Consider the following 12627-nt stretch of genomic DNA (forward strand, 5'->3'; position numbering starts at 1 on the left):
CGGAGGTAGCTCTAAAAGGATTAAGAAATGACAATGATTCCAATTGAAAGAGTTTTAGAATCTTGCATACCTCCGGGGGTCACTTAGTTACCGTGGTAGTACCACTTGAAAGAAGATGAGTGAGAGGCACTTGGGTACACCAAGGTGAACAAAATGTATGAGCACATAGCTTATGAACTTAGATATGGAAATTTAAATTCAATTAAACATGGCTCAATATGCATGAAAGCACACTATTTTATCTAATCACTCTTATAGAGTTGTTTGTTCACATTGAGAGTGAATAACATTCTCTTAGAGTGTTTACTCCGTCGAGAGACTACAAAAGGTAATCTTGCAAACACGTTAGTCTCCAAAATCACAAACCATAGGATGAACTCTCTCTAAATGTGTGCATTTAGTATTTGAATCACCAAGTAAATGTATGCACATTATTTATGACAACAATGGGAAGTTTACCCTATATCTTGTGTTCATGGTACAAAAGTGAAATATATACCTCATGAAGTCCTATCATGAAGAGGTGATCTTGTGTAGCTCTTTACACACTTATCAAACCATGTAGGTTGTTTATGGGTTAGAGCAAGACATAAGCAACCCACCACATATAGCACTAGAAAATGCAATGTGTGCAAACATCCTAACAAAAGTAATGAAGCTACATGATGTATGAATTGAAATCTAGCTACCATTACCTTATGGGGAACTTGGGCACCAAATGTCCAAGTTGCGAGTTTAGCTTCTTTGGCTTGAACATTCTCATCATCTTGTAAGCTAAGCCTCCAAATCCCCCGTAGCCGATTCTTAGGCTTCAAGTATCCTTTGGAACCCACACCATTTGAGGCCCCTTCATGTTGGTGATGACTTTCTTGGGCACTCAAATTGAGCGGTTCCAACTCCAATCCTTCTTCCCAACCTTGTGAGCAACCACTTTGCCATTGTCCTTCTTCTTGATCACGTAGATGGTGCTTTTGCTCTTGTTCTTCCGGTTGGGCTTGGTGTAGATGAGAGAACTCTTGATTGTGATCTTCTTTTTGTTCTTCTCATCCGGAAGCTTCTTCTTTGTTTGAGAGCACTTGTTGGACTTGTGGCCTTCTTGATGGCACTTGAAGCATGTCACGGTGGACCCCTTCTCAAGCTTCTTCATCATGTCTTCACGGTTATCTTGAGAAGGTTGGACAATGCTCTTGCCCTTCAATCTTGCCAAGTCCTTCATGAGTCTTTCCACTTCTTACTTGAGCTCATCATTCTCCTTGGCAATGAGATCATCACATAATTCTATAACAACATTCTCATAGCATTTCTCATTGCAAAGGTTAGAGCAAGATTTATCAATTAAATCAATGCAAGAAACATCTACCTTAGAAAATGAAGTTTCACAAGGGGTAGATTGCTCCGTTTCCAAAGAGTCATTTGTTTCTTTAGTAATGCTCTCAATTTTTAATTTGAGCTCTTCATGCTCCTTGCTAAGCATTTAGAATTTGCACAACAAATTATCATAATTTGTAGCAAGAGTAGTATTAAGATCATTAAGAGCCTCACATTTTTTAGATTGTTTCTTAATTGCTCTTTGGTGCTCATGAACTAAGTCAAGAAGCTCTTCATAGAAATGAGAGTCGGAGTCATCATCACTTATATTGCTTTCCATACCTTTAGCTATAAGGCATATGTTGGATGATGAAGCCGCGCCCATGTTGAAGCGGGTGGTGAAGGTCCTGTTTGACTCATCACTTGAGCTTGTGCTTGATTCTTCACCACCACTTGTCCATTCGCCAAGAACAACGAAGGCCTCTTCTTTGGGCTTCTTCTCTTTCTTCTTCTTGAATCTCCTCTCAACCTTCATATGTTGGTGGTGAGGCCTATCTTTAAGGAAAACCATGTACCCCATCAAGTTGATCTTCTTCAAGCTTTTGTTCATGATCTTCACTTGCTTGAAAAGCTTGGGGGACATGACATCTTCATCACTTGAGGAGCATTGGCTTTCATTCTCCACTTCCTCTTCACTTGAGCTTCTCTTGATTGCCATCTTCTTCAACAACCTTTTTTGCTTGCTTGTGAGAGCACTATGTGTTGGTGAAGAAGGTGGAGCTCTTGGCTTGATGTCATTGCGAAGCTCATGGGCGATCACCTTGTTGAGAACTTCATTTGGTGTCATTGTTGAGAGCACTTTCTCATAGAGAATAGTTGTCACCAAATCATATTCCGGCCTTCGGAGAGAGTGAAGGATCTTGCGAATGAGCTCCAAATCATCAATCTTCTTCACCTCTAAAGAGTTAATCTCATTCACAAGAACATTCAACCGTGAGTACATGGATTCGGCATTCTCATCATCAAGTTGCTTAAAACTATTAAGTTTATCAATGAGAACATGATATTTTTTATTAGCCACATCTTTTGTGCCCTCATGGTTCTCACTAATAGTTTTCTATAGATCCTTAGCATTTTTACAAGCAAACACTCGGTTGAACACGGTGTCACCAAGAGAACTTAAAATAGCACATTTTGCAATAGCATCAAATTGTTTCTCTTGTTGACTTTTGTTTTTCATGCCCTCACTAGTTACTCTCCAAACATTTAGGCCCCTAGCTTGGAGATGAGATTCCATTAAAATCTTCCATCGTTGGAAGCTCGTACCATCGAACCGTGGAGGTCCTAAGACATTCATCCCTTCTCGAGTAAGCTAACTCACTAGGCGGTGAAGCCTAATGTCGATCCTATGAGCCGGTAACACAAATTGCCAATGAAATTGGCTTCCTTTGTGAGAGGTGTGAGTCCCGGCTCTGATACCAATTGAAAGAAATCAGGTGCTCGTAGCCTAAGAGGGGGAGGGGGTGAATTAGACAAACTAAAAACCTTAACCTCAAACTCTAACTATTTACACATAAATTAAACTAAGACATACTATCTAGATGTGCAACTAGTGTTCTTCTAGTGTGAAAACCCTCATCCCAAAAGAGTTATGCAACCTATAGCCAATTCTATCAAGATTCTACTCTATGAAAGTAAAGACACACAAGATTGCAATAAGTAAATACGGAAGCTTAAAGAAGGGATGAGAGAAAGCAAACTCTTTGACACGAAGATTTATCCCGTGGTTCGGTTAGCCACAAAGGCACACCTACATCCATTTTGTTGAAGCACTCACAAAAAGTATCGCTTCTCGGCAATCAAATCTCTTCCGAAGACACCAAGTCCACGGTCATCTTGATTCCGGGTTCCACTAAGGAGCTTCTCCACCAAGAAAGGGGGTCTCCACGTCCCCCGCACAAAGCTTGTCGTCGCCGCTCCACACCAAGCCGGAGGGTCGAAGACGTGCCGGCGAGTCACCAAGACTCCAAGGATGGCCGGCTCACCGAGATACACTTTTGTTCACTCAAAAACTAGGGCACAAGGCACACAACCTTGCTCACTCACTCACTCAAGAGCTAAACTAGTGCTAAACCTAAAGATGTGATCAATTCTCTCTTTGGTTGGCTTGGAGATATTCTTCAATGAGTTTAGGGTCTCTCTGAACTCCAGCAACTCCAAAATGACCGGGGAAACCCATATATATAGCCCTCAAAGTTAACTAGCTATTTTAGAGCCGTTGAACTTTTTCTGCGCAGGGCGTCGGATAATCCGACCTGGTAGTGTCGGATCATCCGGTCACTCACAGACTAGAGTAGCCATTGGGTCTTCAAATTTCTGATGCAGCATAGGTCGGATGCTCCGACGCGTTACTCCGACGGGCGTCAGATCATCCGGTCCTTAGGACTTTTCTTCTTCTGTGCCTGCAAGCACGCCACAATTACTCCGACGCCTTTGTCCGACTGGGCGTCGGATAATCCGGTCCTTAAGAGTGCGCCTTGATTCCCCAAACATGCTCTCTGGTACACGATCCGACGATTAGTCCGATGCTCTTCACTTGCACGAGTCGGATCATCCGGTGCTTCTTGGTTTTCTTCAACTGAGACGCTGCAACTTGCACCGATGCCCTTGCGTCGGTTTATCCGGTGGCGGCCGGATACTCCGGTGTCCAGCACCCGTTCATCCGGTGCAACTCTGGGATTTCTTCAGCTGATGTCTGAACCCTGTCAGAATTGATCTGGCTCCTCTGGTCGGATAGACCGACGCTGCCCGTTCGGATTATCCGGACCCAATGTGTTTTGCAGAACTCGTCCAATTTAGCTTTTCTTTGAGTTCTTTCTTCGTGTTTTGCTTTGCTAGGGATTTTTACTTCATTCTAGGGATCTGATGAGATATACTTGACAAACACATTAGTCATAATGATTGCGTTGTCACTCGATCACCAAAATCACTTGAAATGGTCTAAATGGGGTCATGTTCGTTACAACTACCCTTGTCATGGTGTGATATTGCGTTTTGTTGGGTTTCCAAAGTCACTAGGGTGCTGGAATCTTGAAACTGTATCTCAAGCTGTTGGTTTTCTTCTGGGAGCGACGTTGTTTGGTGGTCACGAGTCTGCTGGTTTTCTTCTGCGGATTAACGTTGTTCGGTGGTCTCGCGCGTTTGTAAGCGCTCAGGTCATTAGTGCTTTCAGTCAAGGCGCATTGCTAGTTCGTCAAGATTTTAGCTTTCTGTATCTTGGTCTTCACTGAGAAAGTTTCAACGGCAGTAATACTAGTGTCGGTTATCTTTGTCAATGTGTAATCTTCAGTTTGTGAGTACGGAAGCTGGTATTGAGGAAAGTTATTATTGTGCTTTTGCATGCAAGAACGTATAATCAGTTTGTCGGGTTTTTTTATGGGATTTGCGTATTATATCTTTGATCTGTCATAAGCCAAGGCGCATTGCTAGTTCGTCAAGATTTTAGCTTTCTGTATCTTGGTCTTCACTGAGAAAGTTTCAACGGCAGTAATACTAGTGTCGGTTATCTTTGTCAATGTGTAATCTTCAGTTTGTGAGTACGGAAGCTGGTATTGAGGAAAGTTATTATTGTGCTTTTGCATGCAAGAACGTATAATCAGTTTGTCGGGTTTTTTTATGGGATTTGCGTATTATATCTTTGATCTGTCATAAGCAGATTGAATGCTTCAGACTCCAAAATTCTGCACCTTGATGTGGATGAAATCCTGATTTCGCGCATTAGGTACTGGGTTAATGTGTTTCTGTTTGAGTTACATTGTCATCAGGTTTCTAATTATTTTTAAAAAAAAAGTTTGAAGCTTGGTTCCTATTCTGCGCCAAACTAATGATGTTCTCTGTACGGATTAACAACAGTTAATCTGTTTTGATTCATTTCTTTGTCCCTTGCAGTTCTTTACAGTTCCGTTCACTAGTTTGTATTGGACCAATTTTCTCAATGTGCTAGTAACAGAGATTCTAAAACTGCCATGTAACAAAAAACACCATACCAAAAGGGCATGAAACTATGAAAGAGGCAGTGGGACGATTACATAGCTTAACGCCCCTATACCATTGATGTGACAAATGGAAAGAGTGAGCAATCCCTTTGTACACGAACACGGCATGGATCATAGCTCGTGCCTTGCCTTGTAAGATTTTTTTAAAAAAATCGACAAATAAACTTTCAAGCGGCCAGGACAGTGATTACTCAGCCTGTTCCAATTGTTTTTTGTTTCCAATGAATTTCACGAAAAGACATCACTCAATGGTCGGATGAACTTTATCCATGAAAAGTTAATGACAACGACTCCCTCCGTTCCAAATTATAATTCATTCCAAGAATCTTGGAGAGTCAAACTATCTCAAAGTTTGACCAAAATTATAGAAAGAAACACAAATATTTATAATATTAAATAGGTATACTATAAAAATATAGCTAACAAAGAATCTATTGATACTCAATTGGTATCATAAATGTTAATATCTTGTTATATAAATATGATCAAACTTAAAAAAATTTGACTCTCCAAGATTTTTGGAATGACTTATAATTTGGAACGAAGGGAGTACAGAATAGAGAAAGAGGAACGAAAAAACTACATAAGGAAACATCTTTGACATCTAATTCTGCAATGCCAAATTCATTATTCTCCTTGGATTTGGAATTAGCCACACAGGGGTTGGAGAGTTGGACCAGAGCTGAGGGGATACAATTTCCTTTTGGCTGTTATTTTCCAAGTTAAACACACCAATATCACGCCTGTCATTCTTGTAGAAGGAAATGTCGATATAGTTATCATCAGTGAAGTAGGCATGATTTGTCTCCAGCTGCGTATAGTCTTTGGCAGAAAGGCAAAGTGATTGGTTGCGCCCAATGAACAGCACATACTCACCCAAGGTATTTACTTCAACAAGCTCTTTTGATGTAAGGTTCACGCTATATAGTTTGATCGTGTTGGTATTGGACTGGTCAGCCTCATGGTCTAACTCAGGTTCTAATTCTGAATCATATTCATCTTCTTCATCCTCTAGTGGGAAAGTATCAGATCTCCAGACTTGCATCAATTCACCACATGGAGCTTGAACAATGTAAATCCTATCAGATATAGAAAATCTGCTGTCTGCAACTATCTTCCGTGCAGATGCAGGGGCAACAAGATCGAAAGCGTGAATTTCTCCCAATGAAGTGGAGGCATACAACAGCCCATCCTGAAATAGGCAGTCTTCATATAGGTTGTGTGGTGGCAACCACGTCCATTTATCATCCCCTGCCCTTGCAAACGAGAGCTGTGAACGTGGGTTGTGGATTAGCACCACAAAGTAATCTCCTGTGGATGGATCCGAAGACAGGAAGGCCTTGTACAAGAGGAAGTCCCGCAGCTCGCTAGGAACAAGGATTGACGTCCTGTCTGAGGGGAATTTAACATTTTACCATTATAACCATCGCCACCTCCTGAGATAGCATTTTTGTTTTTGGCACTACAGATTTAGCATCGGAGAGAGAAAATCTTTATACTTTTACCACTCTACGTGGCACACCAGATCATCGCTCCATGCTGGATCCGAGTCGGCCTGACCAAGCAAATGACCGCCGATGCCCCTGCATTCTTTCTTCTCCACTCCGCTTCCATCTCCGCGGTGCTCCGCGCGCGGGCGCCCTGCAACCTCCTCGGCCTCGACGCTTCCCCGCTCTGGCTGGCACTCAACCACGGCAGGACGCACGCGAGCTCGGCGGGCATGATGAAGGCCGTTGCCGTCGGCGTCGAAGACCATGAAGGCGCGGCGCAGGTCATCCTCAACGGCGTTGGCGTCGGCATCGGCGAAGCGCACGAGCGCGGCGCACTCGGAGAAGCCCCGGCGCTGGTCCGCCGTCGGGCCCTCCTTCCGACCTTCCTTCGCCTGATTCGAGCTCTCGGTGTGTTCCGCCGCGTCCTCCTCTTCCTCGCCGGCCCCTTTCTCATCTGCACCCAGTGCCGCCAGCGCCGCGCCGCCGCCGTGGCTGCCGCGCGCCCCTCGCGGGCGGGTCCCCCGCGGCCGCCAGTGCGTAGTTGGTGAGGGGATGCTGACGCCGCGGGGATGGCCGGCGCGGCGGCGGCCAGGCGGAGGAGCGACGCGGCGGCGAAGGCGGCCTTGAGGCGCTCGTCGGAGGGGAGCTTGGGGAGGCGCGCGGCGGGGCCGAGCGTGCGTGCGGCCTTGTAGGACTTGGAGGCGGCGACCGGGGAGGACGCGGCGGCGAGGGCCCGTGGCGCCCTGAGCGCGGCGACGGTGGCGGAGGTGGCGTCGGCCAGCGGCTTGAGCGCACGGGAGCGGGAGAGGGCGACGAGCATGCACACCCAGCGCTACGCCGAGCGCGGAGGTCGCGGCGGCGGCCGCGAGCACGTGTGCGGGAGGCATGGCAGCGGCGGCCGCCGCGACCTTACCGGATGCTGGCGGCGCGGTGGCGCGGCACTTGCCCATCCACGGATCGTCATGCTCCGCATGGTGGCTAGCTTTTCCCCAGGGGCACTACGGTCTTTTTCCCCTAGCCTATTACCTAGGAGACGAGCTGGGCTGCTGTGCTGGCGTGCCACGTGAGCAAGAGTGGTAAAAGTGCAAAGATTTTCTCTCTTCGATGCTAAATCTGTAGTGCCAAAAACAAAAATACTATCTCAGGAGGTGACGATCGTTATAATGGTAAAATGTTAAATCCCCCCTGTCTGAAGCAACCCACCCCTCCCCAGCATACCACGAGTACTCATATTTACAAATGTCACCTGTGTCATCAAAGATGGGCTTCACCTGCTCGATGGTGCTGACTGACGGCAGCGCAATCTGCTCTCCATTGATGGGATTGACAAGGTGCAGCTCGCATCTCTCGTCTGCAGTGCTGATCCAGCCATAGGAGGAGCCAAGGATATCCCTAGTACAGATAGGCGGATCTGGGAGAGTCAATGTGTAGGCCTTCTTCTCCGCAAGGCTGTAGAGACCCACGGCCTTCGAGCCAGCAGATTCAGAGGTGTACAGTAGGCATGGTGTCTGCTGCTGCCTGTACTGTCCTCTGTCTGATGCACAGGCTGGTGTAGCAGCTCGCCACGAAGAGCAGACTGACCCAGCCCGCACGAAGTCCGGTACCTCCAGAAGAGCAAAGATATCCATCAGGATCTCCGGCGGAAGCTCCGGCAATTCAGTGCCCACTACAGCTGCCTCCATGAGTGGTCTCTGGAATTTCTTCAGTAAACTGGGGGAAAGAGCAAAGATCTTGGGGAAAGCTCGTAAGATCAGACGGCACAAGCGTTGTACGCTCATCATTCCTGAAACGCTGTACATCTCTATCTCTATTGCAGCAAACCCAGAATTGGATCACCGTCCCCTTTGAACGAGTTGCTTCAGCTGAGGGCAAATGCTTGCAAAAACCTGCACTGTCTGAGCTTGAGGGGAACAGGCGGAAGGCAGCCTCTTGTTTTAAAGATCAGGTTGGCGAATCCGACTAGGTCTGCGAGATTTATTTGGAACGCGACTCGGAATTCCCAACCAACTCCACCGAATTGACTGGTGAGTAAAATCCGAACCGCTTACCTCGAGAAAAAGTTCTGACTTTCCAATTAATCCAAAAATCCGCCTGCTACATCTCGGCTCCCCTGCGCCACGCCGATTCCGGCTCTGATTGAGTAGGCACTGACACTGATCGCTTCGCAGGGCGCGGACTATCACGGTGGGGATGAGGCCGCCGGCGGTTGCTCGGAGCCTTGGAGGCGGCGTGCACTCGTGTGGTTGCCGCCGGACCTCTGCCCCATCAAGCCGCCGCTTCGCCTGCACTGCTACACCCGGTCGCGTAGCGCCTCGCGGCCGAGCCCCGCCGGGACCTCCGCTTCGTCGAGCCGTCGCGCAGCCAAGCCCCGCCGTCGTATCTCCGCCTCGCCGGGTCGCCGCTTGGTCGCCGCCGGCTCTCCGCCCGCCGCTAAGGTTCGAAGTTAGGCCATTGGCTCGTCGGCCGAAGAAGATGATGGCCGGCATCCACGTCACCTACCACCAGCGGCGGCCGGCGAGGAGGCACCGTTGCACTAGGTTGTTTCTTTTCCATCTACAGCTACTTGCTCGTGGGCTTTGTATGGGCCGTAGCTCTTATCTGGTCTGGGTGCTCGACCGTTGTTGGGCTACCTAGTAGTGTATGTAGTAGCTGCTGCAATTTTGGCCCAATACAGGCACACTACTTTGCACGCAGCTCAATGAACCAGAAACGTACGGGAAAAAAGATACGCCAATTTTGCTAAAAAAAAAGATACGCCAATGCACCGGAAATACAGGAGTGCATTGTACAAAATACTAGCACGCACGTACTGTACGTAGATAATAAAGTCCCTGAAAAAGCGTATACATGTCTGCGTCTCTCAGACGAATTTCTCATCCGACCGGATGACGCAGCGGCGATGCCTCCATGGCGAACAAGTCCTTGAGCTGCGTCTCCTCTTCACCTTTGCGCTGCTCTACTTTGACCGCTTGCTTCTCCTCGTCGTCGTCGCCGCCGTTGCTGCAGATGCTACCGGTGCTCCGGTGCTTCGGCGCCTCGAAATTAGGCTGCTGCTGCGGCGGCGGGTGGTGCAGGTGGTCCTTGCTCTTGCCCCAGAGGACGCTGTAGAGCCCCCCGACGAGGAGCGCGCTGCCGAGGAGGCTGCCGAGACGGACGATCTCGCCGAGGAAGAAGGAGGAGCAGAAGATGGTGAGCAGGAGGCCCAGCGGGTTGGACATGGCCAGGAACACCGGCCCCCGCTTCTCGATGCACCACGCCTGCAGGTAGAACGACACGCCCGTCACCACGAACCCCTGCAGATTCATCACATATAGAGAGATAAATCCAGTCAGCCAATCTGTAACACAGCAATCCTCCTCCTCGATCCATCTGGTCTGAATCTCATTGCAGCAACGAACGAAATCATCATCACCGATGATGCATGCTGCACTGCACTCACGGAGTATCCGACGGCGAGGAGGCCGACGTCGAGACGGAGCTTCCAGGCGGCGGGGTCCCGCTCGACGGCGACGGCGAGGAGGAAGGACTGGGCGGTGCTGAGCAGGCACTGCACCAGCGTCGACAGCAGCTTGTTGGGGTACTCCTTCAGCAGGGAGGCCTGCAGGACGATCCAGAGCGACCACGTCGTGTTGGACAGCAGCATCAGGAACGTGCCCTTGATCCACCTCCCCTTGCTGCCGCCGCCGCTCGCCTCGTGATGCTCGGCCGCGCCGGCGAAGGCGCGGTGGTGGTTCACCGGGCTCATGGACGGACCCGTGTACAGGGCGATGGTCAGCACGCCGGCCAGGCACAGCGCCACCCCGGCGGCCTTGGCCATGCCCGACGGGCTTCTCAGCCTCACCACCTCCAGCCTGCAGGTAGGTGTAATGTTCAGAGATTATTTATTAGCTTACTGTTTCTTCATAGGAAAAAATATGTTGGAGCAGTCAACAGTAATGTTTTTATCCACTCAGTTTGGTAAGTGGGTTCAGAGATTATTAGCTTAATTACTGTTGTTGGCTTACCTCAACAGGACTGCCAGGAAGAAGGTGACCACAGGGACAGAGTTGCTTGTTGCCGATGCCACGGTTGCAGAGGTGTACTTGAGGCTTATGTTGTACAGGTTCATACTCAATGTGTTCCTACAAATTCCAAGATAACAAAATCAACCCAAAGTACCCAAAGCCTTAAATTTTATCTTCCTTGCAATACTGGTCAGGTGTTACATGCACATACCCTAGCAATGCATAGAAGAACAGCTTCAGGAACAACCAGAATGACATGGGTGGTGCATTCCTCCTGCAAATCACACAGTATGGGATTGATATCACCGATCACATATGTCGTCAGAGATAAATGATTTTTTTTTTGTTTGCAGTCTTGCAGACTGCTTATAGTCAACAATATGTTACCTTTCGAGAACAATGGCGAGGGGCAGCAATAGAACAGCGGCCGCTGCCTGGCGGTAGAAGATGAAGACGAAGGTGCTCATCCCATGGTTGAATGCCGCCTTGGAGACGACGTACATGCCAGTGTAGATCAGCTGTATCATGATGGCAACCACATAGGCCTTCTTGCCGGTATCCATGGCTTACTCTACTGAATGAGATTGATGATGGCCAAGCTGCTGCTGCTAAATGCACGGTTACTCCTGACTCCTGAGAGCGAGGCGGTTCGATCGACCGATCAGTGGTTGTGAAGCAAAGGAATGCAGGGGGCAGCCTTATATAAAGATGATGATCCAAAGTTGAGTGTAGCTTTTCCCTGGCCTCCTCTGAATCACAATTTTTTGTGTGTGTTTGGGCAATCGGAAAGAGTGATGTGGTTGCCTTAGCTTGGCCCTTTGGTTATCTCAGTGCACAGCAGATACAAGCAAGTGCTCAGCAAAAGGCACTAGAAGCAAGTGCATGCTGGAAAGATTTTTTTTTTACCAGTGATTAGTGGGCTTATCAGTGCCAAGGGTCATTATGAATATAGTGCTCCATCTACTTTCTTTACATTTTTCGAGAAGCCATTCTAGTAGTACTTTCTTTTGTTCTTCGCTGATCTACGATCTGAAACAAAGTAGTGTTGGCACGCATATTTGCTAGCTCATCAAGATCATGTGGAAATGAACAATATAGTTATTTTTCTGATATTCTGAATCGGCAAAAAGCTATTCAGGGCTTGCTTACATGTGAATGACGACACTAGGCATTTTGAGAAGATATCCTTTCTCCAGCTGATTCATGATATCTAGATTCTGCGAGCATGCGTGGGGATCCAGCTTTTTTATATACAAATGATAAATCAAATCAAGACCAGGCAAACTTGCATTTTCTCTAGGCATTTATTTGTTGGAGGAATATCATCTGCCTGCCCCTTTGTTTAAAAATGGACATTATGCGGTTTAGATGAGAATTGGTTCCATGAAAAAAAGGCACCATCGGTCTATCTCGACAATAAAAATATAGGCCGGCTAGGCGACAGACCGCACAAAACATGAACTTATGCATGCTGTCTTTTCAATGGTAGGAACGCATTCAGCAGATCACCGTTCACCACCTGTTGGATTGATTCCATCCACGGCAAGCTTTCTTTCTTCCTTCTTATCTCCGGCCTTGCAGATCTTGGATTCATATCTTCAGAAATATAATGACATGACTTGTCAACTTGGTGCTCTCTCTCTCTCTCTCTCTCTCTCTCTCTCTCTCTCTCTCTCTCTCTCTCTCTCTCTCTCTCTCTCTCTCAATAATAACCTTCGTATAGGACTTTGACCCCAGGAATTGATTCTTAACATATTTATCTTTATGCAC

At 47.6% G+C, this 12627-nt stretch overlaps 3 protein-coding genes across 3 annotated transcripts; all 3 read right to left on the reverse strand.

The window, feature by feature from the left end:
• Positions 1-5967: 5967 nt before the first annotated feature.
• On the reverse strand, positions 5968-7673 carry LOC120667491. Its single transcript, XM_039947558.1, has 3 exons — positions 7459-7673; positions 6886-7345; positions 5968-6765 (listed from the first exon to the last, which is right to left on the reverse strand). The coding sequence occupies exons 1-3, from the start codon at positions 7671-7673 to the stop codon at positions 5968-5970; spliced, it is 1473 nt and encodes a 490-aa protein (XP_039803492.1).
• A 268-nt stretch (positions 7674-7941) lies between these two features.
• LOC120667129 (putative F-box protein At2g33190) lies at positions 7942-9422 on the reverse strand. Its single transcript, XM_039947171.1, has one exon. The coding sequence runs from the start codon at positions 8650-8652 to the stop codon at positions 7990-7992; it is 663 nt and encodes a 220-aa protein (XP_039803105.1). The 5' UTR covers positions 8653-9422; the 3' UTR covers positions 7942-7989.
• A 143-nt stretch (positions 9423-9565) lies between these two features.
• Positions 9566-11687, reverse strand: LOC120667128 (WAT1-related protein At5g64700-like). The gene is made up of 5 exons (XM_039947170.1): positions 11245-11687; positions 11069-11131; positions 10858-10974; positions 10293-10704; positions 9566-10146 (listed from the first exon to the last, which is right to left on the reverse strand). Exons 1-5 carry the CDS (start codon positions 11418-11420, stop codon positions 9727-9729), a joined length of 1188 nt encoding a protein of 395 aa, XP_039803104.1. The 5' UTR covers positions 11421-11687; the 3' UTR covers positions 9566-9726.
• Positions 11688-12627: the final 940 nt, after the last annotated feature.

Source organism: Panicum virgatum, chromosome 3N, assembly GCF_016808335.1.
Source record: "Panicum virgatum strain AP13 chromosome 3N, P.virgatum_v5, whole genome shotgun sequence".
Classification (NCBI taxonomy): domain Eukaryota; kingdom Viridiplantae; phylum Streptophyta; class Magnoliopsida; order Poales; family Poaceae; genus Panicum; species Panicum virgatum.

Bases quoted from the DNA above. Each gene is read 5' to 3' on its own strand.
- LOC120667129 (XM_039947171.1), bottom strand. From the start codon at position 8,652: ATGTACAGCGTTTCAGGAATGATGAGCGTACAACGCTTGTGCCGTCTG.
- LOC120667128 (XM_039947170.1), bottom strand. From the start codon at position 11,420: ATGGATACCGGCAAGAAGGCCTATGTGGTTGCCATCATGATACAGCTG. The intron at 10,705-10,857 runs GTAAGCCAACAA...ACCTACCTGCAG, and splicing joins TTCCTGGCAGTCCTGTTGAG to GCTGGAGGTGGTGAGGCTGA. The intron at 10,147-10,292 runs GTGAGTGCAGTG...ATGAATCTGCAG, and splicing joins TCCTCGCCGTCGGATACTCC to GGGTTCGTGGTGACGGGCGT.
- LOC120667491 (XM_039947558.1), bottom strand. From the start codon at position 7,673: ATGCTCGTCGCCCTCTCCCGCTCCCGTGCGCTCAAGCCGCTGGCCGAC. The intron at 7,346-7,458 runs GTCGCTCCTCCG...GGCGCGCGGCAG, and splicing joins AAGGCCGCCTTCGCCGCCGC to CCACGGCGGCGGCGCGGCGC. The intron at 6,766-6,885 runs GTGTGCCACGTA...TAAAATGTTAAA, and splicing joins CAGCATGGAGCGATGATCTG to TTCCCCTCAGACAGGACGTC.